The sequence below is a fragment of the Peromyscus californicus genome, unplaced genomic scaffold, assembly GCF_007827085.1.
Source record: "Peromyscus californicus insignis strain IS unplaced genomic scaffold, ASM782708v3 Scaffold_11__1_contigs__length_118956290, whole genome shotgun sequence".
Classification (NCBI taxonomy): domain Eukaryota; kingdom Metazoa; phylum Chordata; class Mammalia; order Rodentia; family Cricetidae; genus Peromyscus; species Peromyscus californicus.
The window spans coordinates 40,038,721-40,058,618 of record NW_026294402.1 but is presented as its reverse complement, the minus strand read 5'-3'; the positions used below and the strand labels follow the sequence as shown (position 1 = coordinate 40,058,618).

Sequence of the window (19,898 nt, the reverse complement as noted above, 5' to 3'; positions counted from 1 at the left end):
TGGAAAAAAAGACAGGGTTTTGGGGAGTCCAAAAGGAAGGATTTATACTCTGCTCAGATTTTTTTTTTCTCATTATGGAGGAAAGCAGTGATATCAGTAACTTGAAGTAGGAAAAGTACTAAATCTGTTTTGGCTTTGGAATTCACTACAGACCTTTTCAAAGAGGTTGTCTTCTGGTCTTCTGAGTCATGTTTTTCTTAGGGTTGAACTTCCTGGATGCACTATACACATCCACTAGTCTTGTAGGGTCTATGTGAGGAGTTACCCCTCAAAAAGATATCGTTTCTAAAAGCAGAGGTATATTTGCTTCAGGTGAAATGATGAATATCATCGGTCAAATAAAGTGCCTCTTGTAGACATTTAAGGCTCGCTCATAGTTTGGGACTAGGTGATAATTGCGCAAACTCAACACATTGATTGAGCACCATTTTATGTCTGTTACTATATTCTGTGCTTGATACAAAAGACTTAAAGACAGTATCATTAGCCAGCTGTGGTGGTGTAAGCCTGTAATCCCAAGCACTTGGGGGCTGAAGGAAGAAGGATCAGGAGTTAAGGCCACTTTTGTCTACATAGGAAATCTGAAGCCAGCCTAGGCTACAGGAGACCCTTGCCCCCTTCCTCCAAAGAAGGCAGGATTCTTTTTTTTTTTTTTTTTCCGGTTTTTCAAGACACGATTTCTCTGTGTAACCCTGGCTGTCCTAGAACTCACTCTGTAGACCAGGCTGGCCTCAAACTCACAGAGATCCACCAGCCTCTGCCTCCGGAGTGCTGGGATTAAAGGCGTGCACCACCACTGCCTGGCAAGAGGCAGGATTCTTGCTCTGAAGAAATTCCCTGTCTTGCAGGGAAAGCAGGCAGAGCGGATTAGTTATGAGGTACCGTGAGGCATGGCACAAGTCAGCTTGTGCTCGGAAAGGCCTGCATGCAGACTGTAAGGGGAAGGTGAACTGAGGAACTTGCATGCTGGTCAACGAATATGGTTTTGTCAGATCGAAAATTGGAATTCTAGCCGGGCGGTGGTGGCGCACGCCTTTAATCCCAGCACTCGGGAGGCAGAGGCAGGCGGATTTCTGTGAGTTCGAGGCCAGCCTGGTCTCCAAAGCGAGTACCAGGAAAGGCGCAAAGCTACACAGAGAAACCCTGTCTCGAAAAACCAAAAAAAAAAAAAAAAGAAAAATGGAATTCTTGGCTGAAGAAGCAGCATGAGCAACCAACCAGTCAAGGGGCGAAGAAGAGGGTAGTGAGACCTGGAGATGGTGACACGTTTGGTGTGCCTAGGATAGAGCCTGATGACCGAGGAGTGAGAGATGTGAGCCTAGACATTGGCCCCCGGGGTGGTCGTAACCTTCCTTGAGTGAATACCTTCTCCAGGGGATAACCAGTCAGGTGGAGCCCTGGACCGAGCAGCCTGCCGCTTGCTTCCCGTGGCAAGGGTAAATGGAGTTTAGGTCCATGAGGAACCAGCATGGGTGAGAGGTTGACTGATCTCTAATACTGAGGATGGCTTATAGGGCGGCCATAAGGCTCGTAGAGGCAGGCGGAGTAGCACGGGTCCTGAATACAAGAAAGACTTCTGTGGTCGCTCTCACTAGCCTACCTTTCCTTTTCCCTCAGCCTCCTGAAGGCACAGCTGCAGAAAGCTGCTGAGGAGGAAGAGGCGGAAGAGGAGACTCGGCTAAGAGAGGAAGAAAGGTGGAGGCTGGCCCGCCTCCGGGCCCAGGTGCAGTCCAGTCCCGAAGCATTTGAGAACCAAATTAGGTGAGTCTGCACTGGGAGCTGCCTGGCCTGAGGAGATGGCTTGAGTACACAGGCCTTTTCTCATTCCATTCTGTCTGCCCAGAGCCGAGCAAGAGGCCGCCCTGCAGAGGCTTCGAGAAGAATCAGAGACCCTCCAGAAGGCCGAAAGAGCCAGTTTGGAACAGAAAAGCAAGAGGGTGCTGGAGCAGCTGAGGGAGCAGCTGGAGGCTGAGGAGAGGAGTGCCCAGGCCGCCTTGAAGGCGGAGAAGGAGGCTGAGAAGGAGGTGGTTCTGCAGCAGCTGAGGGAGCAGCTGGAAGGGGAGAGGAGAGAGGTGAGCGAGCTAAATGAAGTCGCATGCAGGGCATGAGAGGGGCTAGCTCCAGCTTGGGGTGCAGTGGGGGAGCTGACTCCCTGGGCCCATCGTGTGGACCCACTCTACTCAGGGCAGGTGCTCGTCCTGGTCTCTGAAGCAGATGTACAGGGGCGTGTCCAGTGGATTTGGGGAGCTTTTGCTATTGAGCTGCGGCCAGAGCAGCGGACTTGACAAAAGGTGCTGTTCCCTGACTTCTGACCTGGAATAAGAGGCTAGCCCTTTGCACAGGCCTCCTTTCCCCCATTTCTCCTTCTAGCATCACGTCAGCCTCCAAATTAAAGACTACAGTAACAGGCCACGCAGAACTTTTCTTTTGGTGAGAGAGCTTTGGTTGTTAGACACCCAGTGATCTGGATCAGGTTCCCACAGAGTCTACTTTGACCTCTATCTGGCCTGGCCTGGCTCTTACTCCCATGGGTTTGTGTATGTACCTGTGGGCTTGCTCAGAGTCAGGATGGAAGGAGTGACCTGAGGTTTACTGAAAGGCTCCTCTCCAGTGGCCTTGTCCTACCCCTCTGCCAGCTGCAGACTTTAGGGGCTGAGTTATTTTAAAACAGAAGTGTCCCTGTGGTTCTCCTTGGCCCCTTGTTTCCAAAGAACAAGGTGCTCTTCTGAACCCTGGTTTCCCATGGTCAGGACCTGGCCAGCGCCCTCCCCTGCTTCTCTCACAGGCTCTTTGCTTCTCCTCAGGCATTGGCAGGCCTAGAGAAGGAGCACAGTGCTGAGCTGGAGCGGCTCTGTTCCTCACTGGAGGCCAAGCACCGGGAGGTGAGAAGAGTATGGCCTGGTCTGAGGGGGCAGAGCCTGGGCCCTCAGACCCCTTCATGCTGGGTTCAGCCCCACCCTTGGCCAACAGGGAGTGAGTTTCCTTCCCCCATAGGATGCTGGGATGGGTGCTAAATCTCTGGCAGTGAGTCCCTGCTTGGTGGCTCTGCTTCTGAGGGCCGCACTCCCTTGTGTGTGCTGCTGTCTCCTTAGGTGGTCTCCAGCCTCCAGAAGAAGATAGAGGCAGCTCAGCAGAAGGAGGAGGCCCAGTTACAGGAGAGCCTTGGGCGGGCCGAGCAGAGAGCTCACCAGAAGGTTCATCAGGTGATCGAGTACGAGCAAGAGGTGAGTGCTGCTCTGTGTCAGCTCCACGAAGGTCTCTGGGCCCTCTAGCCCGAGTGGCCTCCACTCCCTCAAAGCCAGGACCTTTGGTCCTTCCAGGCTCTTGTGTGCCCGTCGGGAGGGGTAGTGGTAATAGTTCAGATGTGTGCATGCTTTGGTGCTCTGTGTGTGTGCTGGGGACGCTTCATGTGTAAGACCTGCAGGTCCCCAGGCCTGTCTCCTCTCAGTCCTGCAAGCTGGGTTCCTGCTGTCCTCCTTCCAGCTCAGCAGCCTCCTCCGAGACAAGCGCCAGGAGGTGGAGAGGGAACATGAGAGGAAGATGGACAAGATGAAGGAGGAACACCGGCAAGTGATGGCTGAGGCCAGAGAGCGCTATGAAGCTGAGGTAGCACACAGAAAGATAGAAACACCAGCTGTTGTCCTTCGCTGCTGGCCGCCAGGCCTGGGGAGAGGCTGAGATCTGGAAAATCTCAGTTAGAGGAGATTTACTTCTCTGGCATCCTACAATAACAAGGCCATTGTTCTGCTTTTCTTCTGAAGCATGAGAAACCCTCATCCCCCAATGAGGGGCGCTTGTTCCCCCAGGGTGGCTGTACTTTGTTTAAATGATAATGATTACTGATGGATAGATACCAAGCTTTTACTAGGTGCCAGGCACTACTCTGAGCTCCTTAGCCATCCTCCTGCGTTCAGTCCTCGAGGCAGCCTTGGGAAATGTGCGCATCATCCCCTTCATTTTGGAGAATGAGGCCGCCTTGCCAAGCTGTGTGACTCCACAGCTTTCAGTTTTAGTCACCCCAAAACCATGTCCCCAGGGTGCCTGGAATTTCAGGACAACAAGGAAAAACCAAGAGCCAAACAGTAGCTGGATATTATCTGCCTGCATTAGTTACTTTCTTATGTTGTTGCTGTGTCAAACTACCTGACAAAGACAACTCGGGGGTGGGGGGTGGGGGTGGTGGGGGTGTTTCAAGTTACACTCTTATTATGGTGGGGAAGGGGCTTTCCTCTTATTATGGTGGGGAAGCCTTGTGCAGAAGCATGATGCAGTTGGCCCCATTGTGTCCACAGTCAGGAACCGGGGGGATGAGTACGGACACTCAGCTCCAGTTCTTGCTTTAGTCTGAGTCTCAGCCCATGGAACGGTGCCGCCCACATTTAGGGTGGGTCTTCCCACCTCAGCTAACCCAATCTAGAAAATCCCTCACAGACATGCGCAGAGCCTGTCTCCTAGGTGATCCCAGGCTCTGTCAACTGGACAGTAATAGTAACCATCTCGTTATCCTTCTTTGGCCTAGAGGTGGGAATGTTCCATGACTTGAGTGGACCCCAACTCAACTTGGCTTGCTCCCGTTGGGGGTGAACAGCAGCCTCGTGACAAAACCTGGGGAGCTGACAGTGATCTTCATCGATCTCACTGATCTACCACAGCGGGAGTTGGGGAGACTGATTTTGGAGGTGTTAGGAGCCACTGTAGGTTCCCACAGGCGGCCCCATGATCTTTTCAGGAAAGAAAGCAGCGGGCTGAGCTCCTGGGGCACCTGACAGGAGAGCTGGAACGCCTGCGAAGGGCCCATGAGCGAGAGTTAGAGAACATGAGGCAGGAGCAGGACCAGCAGCTTGAGGACCTGAGGCGTCGGCACCGGGATCAGGTGAGGGCCTGGGGTGGGGGCGGTGCTTACACACTTCCCATGCAGAGTAGGAAGTCTTGGGTGCTGATCCAAGAGTTGTGGGGCAGAGTCTGGCACCTTCAGGAAGGGGATCTCAACCCTGGCTATGTCTACGAGTCAGGGTATCTTTGCTCCTTTGTTTTCTGAGCCTGGGAGTAGGCCCAGTCCTGGAAAGGAGAGGTCAGACCATTTATGTCTTTGTTCTTGGGGGCTGCCCCGCTGGGACTCAGCAAGATGTGGCATGCTGTATGCTGGAAGGATGCCAGGACAGGGAAAGAGGAAGCCAGCCCGAGTCCAGCTTAGAGTTGGGTGTGGCCTGCTGGGTTCTGGACCTTTCTCCTATCCCTCAGCTAATGCCCTCCACCCTTTCTACACCATGTCTTTCTCTCTGCCATACTTCTGCCAGGAAAGGAAATTACAAGATTTAGAGGTGGAGCTTACAACCAGAACTAAAGATATCAAGGCCAGACTGGCTCAGCTGGATGTCCAGGTAAGGGAGGGCGATGGCTAGATCCACCTTGCCTTGGGGAGGGGGTTTGAGCACAAGGCAGGCTCCACCTCAGTCTTGGGGTCTGCAGTCAGCCTGGGGCTTGTCTCCCTTCAGGAGGAGAGTTTTCGCAGAGAGAAGCAGCTACTCCTGGACGCGCAGAGGCAGGCTGCTCTGGAGAAGGAGGTCTGTTTGCCACCCTGTCTCTCTTGTTGCCCCCCCCCCACCATCTGTTCACCTGTCCTGTCCAGGCCCTGGGGTCCTAAGACTGTGTTGGCCAGTATCATGTTACCCAGTGGAGCTGACTTTCGAGCCTCGGGGAGTGGAGCCCTGGTACACACCAGGAGCCTACAGACCCCAGATCCTAGACAGTGACTTCAGTGGCTCTCGCTTTCAACCCGTCTTGTTGTTTTCTGTCTCCCACACTTCTGACGCTGCCTGCACCTCACCCTCTCCCCACTGGGTCTGTGGGCGTTCTTATCTTTTCCTCTGCCCCAGGAAGCCACAGCCACCCATCAGCACCTGGAAGAAGCGAAGAAGGAGCAGGCCCACCTGGTGGAGTCGAAGCGGCAGCTACGAAGGGTCATCGATGACCTGCGTGTCCGGCGGGTGGAGCTGGAGTCCCAGGTGGATCTGCTGCAGACACAAAGTCAGAGGCTGCAGAAGCACGTGAGGTAGTGTGGGCACTCTGCTCCTGGCCAGTGGCCACCTCTTCCCCCTGCCCTCTGCCCTCTGCTGCTTTTGGGCCCGTCTCCTCATGGACCTCCACAGGGAGAGGGCCCAGCTTGGAACCCAGACAGAAGCAGCCAGCACGTTTCTGCTGCACTTCGTAGGGAATGGAGTACTGAGGCCCTGTGAGAGTGAGAGTGAGAGTCCCGGCCTCACAGCCCTCCTCCCGCTCTCTTCCTCACCACAGTGGCCTGGAGGCTGAAGTACAAAGGAAGCAGGACATGTTGAAAGAGCTGGCAGCTGAGAAGAATGCGTCCCCACATTTGGAGCCAGATCTCCACATTGACGACCTGAGGAAATCCCTTGGCACAGTGAGCCAGGGGCTGAGGCCTGGGAGTGAGGGTGGGGGTTATGGGTGGGAGGCGGAAAGGTGGGGCATTTGGAGAGGAACTGGGCTCTGCTTTATTTAGCATCTAGCCTCCTTATTCTCCTTCTCCACCCTCTCGGTCACTCAGATGGCACCTATCTATGGAGAGCACCTGGGGACTGGAAGACCTGTTTCTTGGGCTAGGACACTGGGAGGGACTTCAGGACCCCTTTGCTTCTCCACACTCAGCTGGCCTTTTCTATTATGTGTCTGCAGAATGAGACCCAAGAGGTGTCCTTGTCTCTCTCCCAGAGCAAGGAGGATATCGACCTGTCCATGGATAGGTGAGTTTCCCTATCCCATCGTGTGCCATGAATGAGTGCTTATGTCAGAGCTGAGGTGACAGTGACCATCAGTGGGGCTTGGGTCAAGGCATGACCCAGGGATGGAAGAGTCTTCTCTGCTAAGCTAATATCCTACCATTTGTGACCTTCAGCACAGCATGCCGGCACCTGCTGGCCTCTAGTTGAAGATCAGACCCCCTAGGAGTGTCTAGTTACCTGAGTACAGGCTCCTGGGACAGTCCGCAGAGTGTCACACACTCTAGGTATCTAACAGTGGTATCCCAGCCCCAGTCCAGTAGCTCCTGTGTATGCTCAGGTGGACATGTGCCGAAGAAGTGGCCCTGTGGCTTAGTGTAGCCTTCGGTTTTCCTTCCCCGCTCCCTGCTGCCCCACAGTGTCGGGCACTTCCTCTCTGCTGAGGGTGTAGCTGTACGGAGTGCAAAGGAGTTCCTGGTGCGCCAGACCCGCTCCATGCGGAGGCGGCAGACGGCACTGAAGGCCGCCCAGCAACATTGGCGCCATGAGCTGGCTAGTGCCCAGGAGATGGATGAAGACCTCCCAGGCACCACGGTCCTGGAAAACGTGCGCAAGAACTTGGATGAGGTTAGGAGCAAAGAGGAGGACCTACCAGCCTGTATTGGGGAGTCTGAGGGTGCTAACTTTTCCTCAGCTGAACATGCTGGGGACTCCGAGATGGGCCACCTGGGCCCTGGGGGCATTTGCCTCATCATGGCCATACACCATGTGTAAACACCTTCTTCAATAATAAACTGTTTTATCTTCACAGTAATCATCTTTAATGAGTGAGGTATACAGGTTGAGGGTCCCTAACCCCCAAATCCATCCAATCAGTAAAGTCCATGCTTTTTAGATATCCCTAAATCTGAAAACTACAAAATTTCAGATATTTCTGAGGCCAGGCAGGTTGGAAATGGGATATTCAACCTGTATCGCCATTGCCATGTTCCTAGGTGAAAGATACAACCACTGTCTAAAATATTTCAAATCTAGTGTTCTCCTCTGCCACTCGGATACACTGGAGACGGAAGACCTTTGGGTACCCTCAGCGTAAGGTCGAGTAGCTCCCCTGCTGGCTTCTCTGACAGTCTGATTTGCAGTAAAAAGACAGAGGTGCCATCATTACATGATGTTACAGATTTTTGTACCAGTCGAGGCCTCAATAGCACGGGTTCCCCTGGATCATGTCTGAACCTTTATAATCCTGATGGTGCCGGCATTGGTGAGCGACACGTGCCCTGAGGCTTGTGGGCAACAGATAGCAAGAGGCGTTGTAGACACAAGGTGGGCTCCCCAGGGTGTGTCCGTTCTATCCCCGGGCACTTTCACTGCCTCGATTTATTCCTTTTGTTGGTGCCAAGGGCGATGGTAATAGCTAGCAGAGTGGTGGTAGCCATTTGGTCCACAGCTGGAGGACTTAGCATCCCCAGGCATGGTTTTCCTCCCATAACACACTGTCCTGTTAGTCCTCAGGGTCTGAGGGAAAGTAGCCATTCTCTCAGATGAGCAGCTGGATGGAGAGTTAAGGGATGTGTTTACAACCCCCCAGCCATCACATACCAGAGCTGGAACTCTAGCGCCTGTGCTGAAACATTTTTCCTCCCCTTCCCTCCTGGCCATAGGAGCACAGGCACCTGGATGAGATGAAGTCAGCCATGCGGAAAGGCCATGACCTGCTGAAGAAGAAAGAAGAGAAGCTGACCCAACTGGAATCTTCTCTACGGGAAGAGGTATCACCCCGTGGCCACATAGCCCGGTGTGGCCCATCTCTCCCTCCCTCCTCTATTCCTGGGAGCCTTTATTTCTTCAGGCCTGGATTGGGGAGAACTGGACCTCTGGGGCTCAGGCTGTTGGCTGAGATAGCAGAGGCGATGGCTGTGTCGAAACGTCTGAGTGGTTGATGTCTGTGCTGATGGTTCAAGGCATCCTTGGAACATCTGCTGCTTGGTCACAGCATTCGATTCTGTGAATGTCACAGAATTGGGGACTAGCCCTGTTCTTCCTGCATGGTTCCAGGAGAGCTGTGACTAAGTGTGGCGTCAAGAGTGTCTCTTCCTTCCCCGAGACTGTGTGAAATCTCCTCCATGCTCCAGGTTTCAGTTTGGGAGCAGGGACACTCAGATGGGGGGACCGCAAGGAGGATGATGGGGATCCTCTGGTCCTGGGGGTCCATATGGACTGCTTCACAGGCAGTTGGGTTCTCCTAGCTCAACCTCTCTACTGAGGCAGACTTTGTGGTATGCCTCTCCTGGGGTGCCTATAGAACCTTGGACCCCAGAAGAACCTCCTCATCACGCTTCAGCCCTCACTTACCACAAGGCAGGTGGAGTGAAAACTCATGAGAGGAACAGTGCTAATGGCCACTTCTACCTGTCAGGTCTCTGAGGAGGACACTCTGAAAGGATCCTCTATCAAGAAGGTGACCTTTGATCTCAGTGACATGGAAGACTTGAGCAGTGAGAGTTCTGAGTCCTGCCCCCTGCCTCATAGTGAGTGGTGGCACACAAGGAAGCCGGGGAGGGAGAGGTGGAGTGAAGCCCAGTGTTATGGAGAGGGAGGAATGTGGGCGCCATATTCCGGTGCCCTCCCCCAAGCCCTGCATTGAGCCTGTGTCTGGATGAGGTACATCATCAGAGCTGGGTGGAGGGACGGAAGGGCCAGGGATCCTTGTGGTGGTCTCTTCTCTCCAGGCCTCCTGTAGCCACCCACTCTTGGCTGCTCTGGCCTGAGGTTGGGTCAAGGACCTTGTTTTTCCTTTTGTCTGTGTCCTTGGGCCCCTTGTCTGGGACCCAGAAGCCCTGCGTCCATCCTTTGTCCTGCAGTAGTAGGATACTCAAGTGCCTGCTAGATCCTGAATCCTTTGCCACCATCTGCCTCTTTCAGTCACCTCGACCCCAAGTTCCGCGGATCCCAACAAGATCCATTACCTGAGCAGTTCCCTTCAGCGGATCAGCAGTGAGCTGAATGGTGTGCTGAGTGTGCTGGGCAGCCTCAACTCCCAGCCACCACCACAGGTCCTCAGCAGCCAGCCCCCGCCTCCGCTCCTCACCACCTCCTCGCTTCGGTCCTCCAAGAACGCCCCTGCCCCTGCCTACACCCTCCTGACCAAGCCCTCGCCCTCATCGTCTGTCACATCCACGTCCACCCAGTGGGCCTGGGACCCAGGACAGGCCACCAAGCTCTCCTCCTCGTCGAAAACTGTGGATGATTTCCTGCTGGAGAAGTGGCGCAAGTATTTCCCTTGTAGGTATTCCCCACGCCCACATGCATCTGGTTTCTGGGTGGAGCCTTCCCGTCTCCTTTGCGCCTGTGCCCTCTCTCATAACCATCCTTCCTGTCTTTTTCCTTTGCTCACCCCTTACCTCCCTCCCCGTCTTTGGTCTGTTGGCTCTGTCAGTGGGGCCCTGGTGAAGGAAGACCTGGCTGTGGCCTTACATCCAGAGGCTCTGTGCTAGGATGTTTTACACTGAGCTTGCACTGTGTAGAGCTTTTATTATCAATTCGAGAGCTGGGCAGAATCTAAAAAAGTCATTGGTGTCATCCTAATGTCTGTCACTGATACAGTTCACCATCACACATACACACATACACACACACACACACACACACACACACACACACACACACACACCCCTCTTTAGTCTGTATTATAGTTCTCTGAGGTAGTAGTTATTTTCCCCATTTTATAGACGAGTAAGTTGAGACTCAGTGAGGTTTAGTAATAAGCTTCAGAGTGCTCTGTGAGTGGGTGAGTCACGTACCAGGTGTTGACTCTATACCTATGACCCCTTGGCCCTGGCTTCTGCTCTGGGGCCCATTCCTTGTTGAGGAACACAAGTCATAAAGGCAACCATTTGAGGAAAAAATGTACAAACGTTTTCTGTCTCAGCCCAAATTGAAAATGAGATTTTTAGGATCAAAGTAAACAGGACAGTTCTTGTCTGTCACCTGTCCCACCCTCAGCACAGAAACTTTCCCTGCCACTGTTGGTTCTGGGGACGTCCGTTCTGGGGCTGCAGGAGGTGTGGGTAGCGGACATGGAAGTGGCCCGCCGAGGCTGGGGCTGGCTCAGCTGACTGACTGCTGCCTCTGAACTCTTTGACGTTCCAGCTGGCATCCCGTTGCTCAGCGGCTGCCCTCCCCCACTGGAGAACAAGCTGGGCTATGTGTCTGTAAGGTGAGCCTCACAGTCAAGATCCTCACTGTCCCCCCTGGGCAGGTGGCACCGGGGACGGGTGGGAGTAGACCTCAGGGTCCTGTGGCCCCAGGAGCCCAGGCAGGTTCCCAGTCCAGAGTCACCTGCGTCCTGCCTTCATCTGAGCAAGTGAACAGTCACGTCCCTGCTGCTGAGGCTCAGTGGGTGTGGGGAGGAGTGTGGCTGACTGGCTCTACAGATGCTGTCCACAGGCCTGTGAGGAGAAACGAGCCTGAGGTGAGACCCTGCTCTTCCGACGGCCCCACTAGCCTTGGAATCTGGCCCGTCTTTGCCGTTGAGCTCTTTGTCTGGTTGCTATGGCCCCTTCTTCTCCAGTGCCTGCTGAGCAACATCTGGAGTGAGAGGGACACCCCATGGGGGAGACAGACAGGCGGTTATTTAGTCCTGTTATTAATTTCCTATCCATCTTATTCTCTGCCAGATAGTCTCTTCTCCCCACCCCCCGGCCCTAACTGTAACTCCCACAGCCATGTCTGCTCTCTGGGCCAGCACCTCAGCTGACAGAAGGAAGTTTCTTGCGGAGACTGGCTGAGGACAGACAGATGTGAAGGTCTTGATTCTGCATCAGATGCCCCGAAAGGGGGTGGAGGGCAGCCCCTGCCTTCCCTTTGGGGAGCAGATGCTTGCCTCACCAGAGGAGGACCTTTGAATTGCTGGAGGCCTTACAGGGATGCTGCTGGGCCAGTGAGAGGAGGAGGGAGGAGGTGCTTGGCTCAGTCACACACTCCATGCACTTCCGGCCTGCTCTCTCCTCCTCTCCTGCACACTCAGCTCTCCTTCTCTCCCCCAGTGAGCAGCTCCGCCTCCTGCAGCGTCCCCATTCTCGAGTCCCCAGCATGGACAGTGTCAGCGTCCAGGGCATGATTGAGTCTAACCGGAAGTGGCTGGAACATTTCAGGAATGACCCCAAGGTGTATCCTTTGAGCTGGTCTCCAAGCCCTTGCCCCTTGCTGTTGCAGCAGCTGACCGGCTGTGTCAGGCCACAGGCCTCTGATGTCTGAGGAACGTCCTGGTGGGCCTTAGTCCCTCCCTTAGCACTCGCCTGGGCATGCTCAGCCATCCAGTTTTCCTTCACTTTGTGGCCAGACAGCTCTTCCCCTCGGTGCCCAAACCGACAACCACCTCGAACTTACTGCAGCTGGGCCTAGATGAGAACAACAGACTGAATGTGTTTCACTATTGAGCCCCGTGGGGGGCCAGGGCAGCGACCTTCTCCTCTACACCAAGTGCCTGAGGAGCCCCAGCACTTTATTTCCCTCTGGTCAGGCATGTGTGCTCCACCCAGGACTTGGAGGAACCACCGGGTGGGTAGGTGGAAAGCCCAGCAGGACTGTAAGCAACGCTTCGCCCAGGACTGTCCTGAGCAGGAATATTTGGACGTCTGCAAGCTTCTCCGTCGAAGTGGCTGCCGAGGACTTCAGGGACGTGGCCACCTTCAATCAAAGCAACTGCCTTGGGAGGCCTAGGGAGTCTCCTCGGAGGCTGGGTTCCTGGCCTTTGGGGCCCTGCTGAGGGCTCTCATGGCGGTGGAGAGTGTGGTCCTTTGTTCAGGACAGTCTCCTAGCATGGCTATGCCCTGGAACTCGGCAGTGCTGGGCTCGTAGCTGTCTTTCTGATACCTCAGCCCTGTAAGGGCCGCATCACTTCCTCTCTTTTTGCCTTTTTTCTTTTTTAATGTCTGCTTTTGACTATCTCAGGTTTGGGCTCAGCTGCCTGAGTCCTGCTGGAGTTGTTAGAGGGCCCCCGATGTCCTGCTCTTCTCCCTCAGCCAGCACCGGGCTTTCCTCAGGGCGAGCAGCCTTCTCTTCCTTAGGATGCCCTCTGGAGCTCGCCCTTGCTCTCAGGTCTCACACACCCATCTCTCCAGGAAGCCAAAAAGAAAGCCATAGGAAAAGACAGGCAAGGCTTCTGCTCCGTCTTGATACTTCTCTTCCTACATTCCTCGTGTACCTGTGAGCCCTGTTTCCATCGGGCCTTCTACCTGGGCCACCCCCACCCCAGTCCAACTATCAACCCTTCCCAGAGCTCGGTGGAAGGGCTGACTAGTATCTGGTACTGGCAGGGACTGTCTCGGCCAGTTGGTGCTTCTGGCACAGCCTCTACAGCCGCACGTCCCCCAGCGGGCTCTGCGGGCCAAGTTCTCGGCATCTGTCTCATTGTTTCAACAAAATGCCCTCATTTTTCTTGTCTTGAGAAGCCGCGGGTTGCCTTTGCCCCTGCAGCCCACAGAATCCCACTCTCATGCTCATCGCTCATTTCTTTGCCATGGAGTAAGACACGAAGAACCAGTTGGCTTTTACCCTCTCGATATTTTTTAGTCATCAGCCGACCAGACACAGAAAAGTCCATTTTGTTATCTGTTCCACTCCGTGTGCCTTGAGAACAGCTCGTGTGGTAAAACCAACCCTGGTGACAATCCTGGGTGTTTTTGCATCTATTAAATCTCTGCAAGTCGGTTTTCTATAAGGCTGTCCTGTGAACGTGTTGGTCTCTTTGGAGGCCTTTGTGTCCTTCCTTCTGAGGGAAAGGGGGAGGGGACAGTGACTGGGTGTCTGATTTATTCATCCAACAGTGTGGAGTTTGGTACAGGCGTGGTCCGCTCCTTTTTATGGGTGATAGAAACAAGGCTTGGGCCCTTGGTAAGGTGTAGAGTCCTGCATGCCATCCCCCTCCCCCAGAGCACCCTCAGCCCTACAGCTGCCGCCAGTCCTCAAGGAGTACTCGCTCACATTCACTGTCTACCCCTTTCCTGTTTCCCACTTGCTAGGCTGGAGACCCCCCCGGGGCTCTTTCCCCCAAAGACTGGGAGTTTCTTCTCCTGTGTAAACAAAGCTGTGCCCTGCGCCCTAGCCTTAAGCTGGTGACATTAATTGGCCTTTCCCCCTATTCCCCTGGGTGAACAGTCTGTGTACATTCTTGGGTTTGTAGCAAGGGAGAGAACCAACCTACACGGCCTTCCTTCATGCAGCTGTATAGAAAACCAACTGAAAACCAGGGAACTTAGCCCAGTGGCCTAGCCGCCCCTAGGAAGGAAGGAGGAGATGGGGGACATCATGCTGACAGCTCTTGAATGCTTCCGTGTGCTGTGGTTTTCTGATGCTCTTGTTTCTAATCTTAACCTTAGGAAATTGAGAGTTTAGAGATGAGGAAGTTTTAAGTTCAGAGAGGTTAAGTAACTGTAGGTCAAAGTCACAGAGCTAATAACTAGGATTTGAACTAGATCCAACTGCTCCTGAAAGTCAAATTCTGTTGCCCACAACCGCCCCAGTGTCAACAGCTCCTGTTTCTTCCAGGCTTACAGCACAGTCCCTGGCAGCTTGGTCTGAACACCTGGAATCCTGCAACTGGTGGGTTCTAGCTGGGGTGGTAAAACCTTCCTGGGCTAGGGTTTAAAAAGGGAATTTGGGGGACTGGGAATGTAGTACCGTATTATTTACTTGTTTAGCATGCGTGTGGCCCTGGGATCAGTCCCCGCCCGGTATAGCCCCCCCCCCAAAAAAAAAAAGAAAAAATGGGGACTAGTATTTGGCCGGGCATGTTGACATGCCCATTTAATCCTAATACTCAGGAGGCAGATGTAGGCGGATCTCTGAGTTTGAGACCAGCCTGGTTTACAAAGTGAGGTTCAGGCCACCCAGAGCTACTTAGTGAGACCCTGCCTCTAAATATCTTTTTTTTTTTTTTTTTTTTTTGGTTTTTCGAGACAGGGTTTCTCTGTGTAGCTTTGCACCTTTCCTGGAACTCACTTGGTAGTCCAGGCTGGCCTCGAACTCACAGAGATCCGCCTGGCTCTGCCTCCCGAGTGCTGGGATTAAAGGCGTGCGCCACCACCGCCCGGCTTAAATAAATATCTTTAAATTAAACAAATTAAAACAAATTGTCCTATCCCTTTTCCTCTCGTAGACTTTAGAATCTAGCTGGGGAATTCATATCATGGACCTCTGGAACCAGTGGAAGGGGATCGAGTCGGGGCTGCTGTAAAAAACACTAAAAAGTTGGGGGTGCTGTTCGGTGGCATAGAGTGTGTGCAGTGACAGGTTCAATCCTTGCACCTTGCCCTTCTGTATAGTCAGGGTTCTCTAGAGAAACAGGATTTATGGAATGAAAGGGGATTTATTAGAATGATTTATAGGCTATGATCCTGCTAATCATACAATAACTGAACAGAAAGTCCAAGAATCCAGAAGTTGTTCAGTCCATGAGGCTGATGTTTCAGCTGGTCTTCAGTAGACGCTGGAATCCTGAAGAAGTAGGTAGGCCCTGATGCCAGTGAAGGAATGGATGTGCTAGCAAGGTGAGGGTAAGCAGGCAAAGAACAAAAGCTTCCAGCAGACGGTGTGGCCCAGATTAAAGGTGTGTCCTCCTGCCTCAAGAACTGTATCAAAGGCATGTGTCTTCTTCCTACCTCAAAAGTCTGGATTAGAAGTGGATCCACCCACTTCAAAACAAGCAAAAAAGCCCTCACAGGTGTGCCCTCCACTTTTGGATTCCATTTAATTCCAGATGTAGTCAAGTTGACAACCAAGAATAGCAATCACACCTTCCAAATACTATAAACTAGGACTGCAAACAGCAACACATTATCCCCTCAGCTTTGGAGACTGGAAATCCAAGGTCAAGATTCCAGCAGAATGAGTTTCTGGTGAGGGCCTTTCTGGTTCACATATGGTGCCTTCTAGCTATGGTCTCAGGGTGGGAGGGTGAAATGTGGCCCCTCAGGCTCTTCTGAGTCCCTAGTACCATTCACAAGGACTCTGTCTTCATGTCTAATCGTTTCCAGAGGTCCCATATCTAAACACTGCATCAACACACATGTGGAGGAGTAGGCATACGTTGTTTTGCGCTTACAAGAGAGGAAACAGCCTGGGGAAGCTCCCAGAGGCTTTGGGAGGAGACTTACGTTTTAAAATTACATTTATTTGTTTCGTATGTCTGTGAAAGCCAGAGGACAAATTGTGGGAGTTAATTCCCTCCCATCATGTGGGACCCGGGGATTGAAGTCAGGTCATTAGGCTTGGCAAGAAGTGTCTCTCCTGGCTGAGTCGTTTGCTCCTGGAAGAGACTTTAAGTGACACTTAGAACGGGTCTTATAGTCACATAGCTCAGTATTCAAAAGGCATCACAGTCACTCTGTTCACATCCTCTGTTGTGGTGGTATTGTGTTCTCCAAAATACTGTGCACCCTAATGAACTTATCTGGGGTCAAAGAACAGAACAGCCACTAGATACAGAGGCCAGAAAATGGTGGCACTCACACCTTTAATCCTAGCATTCCGGAGGCAGAAATCCCTCTGGATCTCTGAGTTCAAGGCCACATTGGAAACAGCCAGGCGTGGTGACACATGCCTTTAATCCCAGGAAGTGATGGCAGAAAGCAGAAAGGTATATAAGGCGTGAAGACCAGAAACTAGAAGCTTTTAGCTGGTTAAGCTTTTAGGCATTGAGCAACACAGTTCAGCTGAGACCCATTCTAAATGAGGACTCAGAGGCTTCCAGTCTGAGGAAATAAGACCAGCTGAGGAATTGGCAAGGTAAGGTAGCTGTGGCTTGTTCTGCTTCTCTGATCTTCCAGCGTTCACCCAATACCTGGCTCCAGGTTTGTTGTATTAATAAGACTCTTTAAGATTCATGCTACACTCATGTAGTGCTCTTGGAAAACAGCAGATACTACTAATTCCTTCTGGAGACGATGCAAGCGTGAGAGGGCTGTTCCCGAACCTCCTCCACTCTGACCCCCCTTCCACTTCTCACACCCCCCTCCCACCCTTACTAGTAGGGAACGGGTCATCCCTAACACCAGATCGGAAGGTTTCCTAATGCCCTCCAGCAAGCTCTCCTACCCTCTACCTCAGGTTGTTCCCATGTGAGAACAAGGGGAGCCTAGGGGAGAAGATACTGATGCCAAGTGTGGACCCAACAGAACAGGCTCCACACTGGCTCCAGGTGGACCACTGCCCACAGGCTTGGAGACGAGGCTGAGCACAAGGTGGCCTGGAGGAAAGGGTCACCACTATCCTTGTTGGGCAGCTGCCCGATTCCCTCACTTTCCTTCTTGAAGTGACCATTTCACTTCCGTGCACTCCAACACGCCAGTTGCTTCCCCAGGCACTCGTTTCCAATCAGATGGAGCGCTCTTGGAAAACAGCAGATACTACTAATTCCTCCTGGAGACGATGCAAAGCGTGAGAGGGCTGTTTCTGAACCTCCTCCACTCTGACCCCCCTTCCACTTCTCACACCCTGACTCAACCATCTGGGTTATCCAGCCTGAGCTGGGACAGCACTATTGAAGTCACAAAGTCAGCTCAACAATAGGCCTCCTTGCAGGCAATAGGCCTCCTTGTGATGTCCCCCATTCCTGTCCCGTGCCCACGCCCCGCCTCCACTGAAGGTCACCTTCTGTCTGTCAAGAAATGGGCTGGGGTAGGCAGCATGCCTGAGGCTGTGTTTGGAGCCGTCCCAATTCTTTAGCCCCGTTCAGGTGACACTGTGGGAGTGGTCAGCCTGCTTCGTGGCTCTTGTTCTCTGACATAGTGGAGGACACTGGGAGTACTTTTGAGTGTTTCCACTGAGGACAGCTACGTCTTCTCTCAGGAGTAGGAAGTTAGAGTTTAGAGGCAGGGCTGGCAATATAGCTCAGAGAGTGGAAGTGCTTGCTGTACAGACTGGCGACCTGAGTTCAATCTCTGGAACCCGTGTAAAGGTGGACTGAGAACTGACGTTACAAACTGTCCTCTGACCTCCGTACACACACCATGAAATGCACCCCCCCCCCCACAAACACACAGAGAACGAGAAAAAATAAGGGAGTATGTGTCGTTGCTTCCCATTTCCCCCTCTTTTTCATGTGAGAATAGGCTTCATAGCTGTACCTGTCCTGGAAAGCGGCTGCCCGGAGTAAAGGAGCCCTCAGAACAGCACTCAGCACATCGTAAGGACCCAGCGAATGCTAGGAGTCGTCATCATTGCCTTTGCAGGGACCTCAGGAACCTGGAGGTTCTGTGCCTTGCACAGCTTCCCGTAGTTGACAGCAGAAGTCAGTAGGTGTTTCTCCAGCCTGAGGTCTGTGCCTAATTCCCTGGCTGCCTCTCTAGCCTCACAGATCTTGCCACTTAGGCTCCTGCTACCTGGGACTGGGCAGGGATCCAGTGTAGCCCTACTGCATCTATCTACAACAAATCCATTCTGGGCTAGGTAGGTCACTCTCCAATCTGCCTCATGGCAACCAGATTCAGCAGGATTGACTTGATAACAGCCTCCCTCTTGCCAGTCCCCAAAACCATGGGCGTTGGGGAGTGAGTGGAGACCAGAGTCTTCTCTAGTCTTCTCTCCTTGGAAGGTGTCAGAGCATGAGAGGCATTGGGAAGAAGGGGGATGGGAGCAGTGTGACAGTCATACAAAGTACCTGTGGTGGGGAGGGACTTTGCAGGTGGCTGGCAGTGGCTTTTCTGATGCTGAGCCCAGATCATACACAACTGAAGAGCTTGTGTGATATCATGTGTCATCCATGTACTGATGGATCCTGAACAGCCACAGACAATCCATGTACTGATAGATCCTGAACAGCCACAGACACGCAGGATTAGGTCTGGAATGGCGCAGCCTACCGTGGCCAACCAAGAAGTGTGGACATAGAGAATGGCCCAGCCGTCTGCATTCTCACTGTTTCCTACTCCCTACCCACGTCTCCCACTTCTTACATTCCACCCACCCACAGCTTACATGTCTTGTCCTTAAGGCACTCATGTCATGGGTGCAACAGGAGAAAGATGGGGCCATCTTCTGCATGTAGGGGAGTTTATCAGCTAAAAACAGTCCAAAGGCAATGTATTTGAATTACCTTATGAAAAACTACCTTACAGAAGTAAGTTAAAGAGGAAGGATTTATTCTGGCTACCGGCCTTGGAGGATTTAGCCTCTGGCGTCTTAGCTGCATGAACTTGAGCAAAGCATTCTGGTAGAGGAGTTTCTTTCCCTTGTGGAAGACAGGAAGCAGAGCAGAGCTGTAGCAAAGGGCCAGGTCAAGGCATAACTTCCAGTGATACATCCCCAGTGACCTACTTCCTTCGACCAGACTCCACCTTCCACAGTTCTGCCACTATCCGCTAGTGGGTCAAACCATCCATTAGGTCAAAGCCCTCATGATCCAGTTACCTCCAAAAACGGATGCACTCTACAGTTCCCCAGGCACTTCTTAGGCTGGTTAAGTTGACAGTCAAGGTTAACCACCATTGCCCTATATGTGGAATGCTGCCACATAGGGTGGAGTGAGACTTGTTTTGAGGGGACAATGTAGGCCTGGTATAAGGGAACCTTTTTGTTGGCAGAGTCATCCACAGGTAGCTGTGCCACCTTTGATGGACTCAGTGTGTTTTCTGTTGCTATATAACAAAATACCCAAGACTGGGTAATTTGTAAGTCGGCCTTTTTTTCTTCATAGCTGTGAAGGCTGAAAAGTCCACAAGAGCATGGTGGGAGCATCTGCTCAAAGCCTGGCGAGACCTTCTTGCTGTGTGTGGTGGTTTGAAAGAAAATGGCCCCAAAGGGAGTGACACTATTGGGAGGTGTGGCTTTGTTGGAGGAAGTGTGTCACTGTGGAGGCGGGCTTTGAGGTCTCATGTATGTTCAAGCCATGCCCAGTGAGACAGTCTACTTCCTGTTGCCTGCATATCAACTTGTAGCAGCTACCTCAGCTACCTCTCCAGAATTGTGTCTGCTTGCACACTGCCATGTGCTGCCATGATGATAATGGACTGAGCCTCTGAACTGTAAGCTGCCACCTTATTAAATGTTTTCTTTGTAAGAGTTGCCATGGTCATGGTGTCTCTTCACAGCAATAGAAACCTTAACTAAGACACTGTATTATAACATGATGGAGGGCATCATGGAGACAGAGAAGCATATTAG

The 19,898-nt window shown here is 52.6% G+C and overlaps 1 protein-coding gene across 4 annotated transcripts in view; it reads left to right on the top strand.

The window, feature by feature from the left end:
• The window catches only part of Cep164 (centrosomal protein 164), a 68,756-nt gene extending 54,277 nt beyond the window's left edge, over positions 1–14,479 (top strand). For all 4 annotated transcript variants that reach the window (XM_052758915.1, XM_052758911.1, XM_052758924.1 and 1 more), the window contains 18 exons: positions 1,618–1,761; positions 1,844–2,072; positions 2,805–2,882; positions 3,093–3,224; positions 3,484–3,606; positions 4,730–4,873; positions 5,298–5,381; positions 5,496–5,564; positions 5,877–6,052; positions 6,295–6,418; positions 6,691–6,758; positions 7,154–7,361; positions 8,399–8,506; positions 9,154–9,265; positions 9,660–10,019; positions 10,887–10,953; positions 11,783–11,905; positions 12,079–14,479. In XM_052758915.1, the coding sequence (XP_052614875.1) occupies positions 1,618–1,761; positions 1,844–2,072; positions 2,805–2,882; positions 3,093–3,224; positions 3,484–3,606; positions 4,730–4,873; positions 5,298–5,381; positions 5,496–5,564; positions 5,877–6,052; positions 6,295–6,418; positions 6,691–6,758; positions 7,154–7,361; positions 8,399–8,506; positions 9,154–9,265; positions 9,660–10,019; positions 10,887–10,953; positions 11,783–11,905; positions 12,079–12,175 (2,446 nt within the window). In that variant the 3' untranslated portion in view covers positions 12,176–14,479. The remainder of the gene's footprint in view (positions 1–1,617; positions 1,762–1,843; positions 2,073–2,804; positions 2,883–3,092; positions 3,225–3,483; positions 3,607–4,729; positions 4,874–5,297; positions 5,382–5,495; positions 5,565–5,876; positions 6,053–6,294; positions 6,419–6,690; positions 6,759–7,153; positions 7,362–8,398; positions 8,507–9,153; positions 9,266–9,659; positions 10,020–10,886; positions 10,954–11,782; positions 11,906–12,078) is intronic.
• The last annotated feature ends 5,419 nt before the right edge of the window (positions 14,480–19,898 follow it).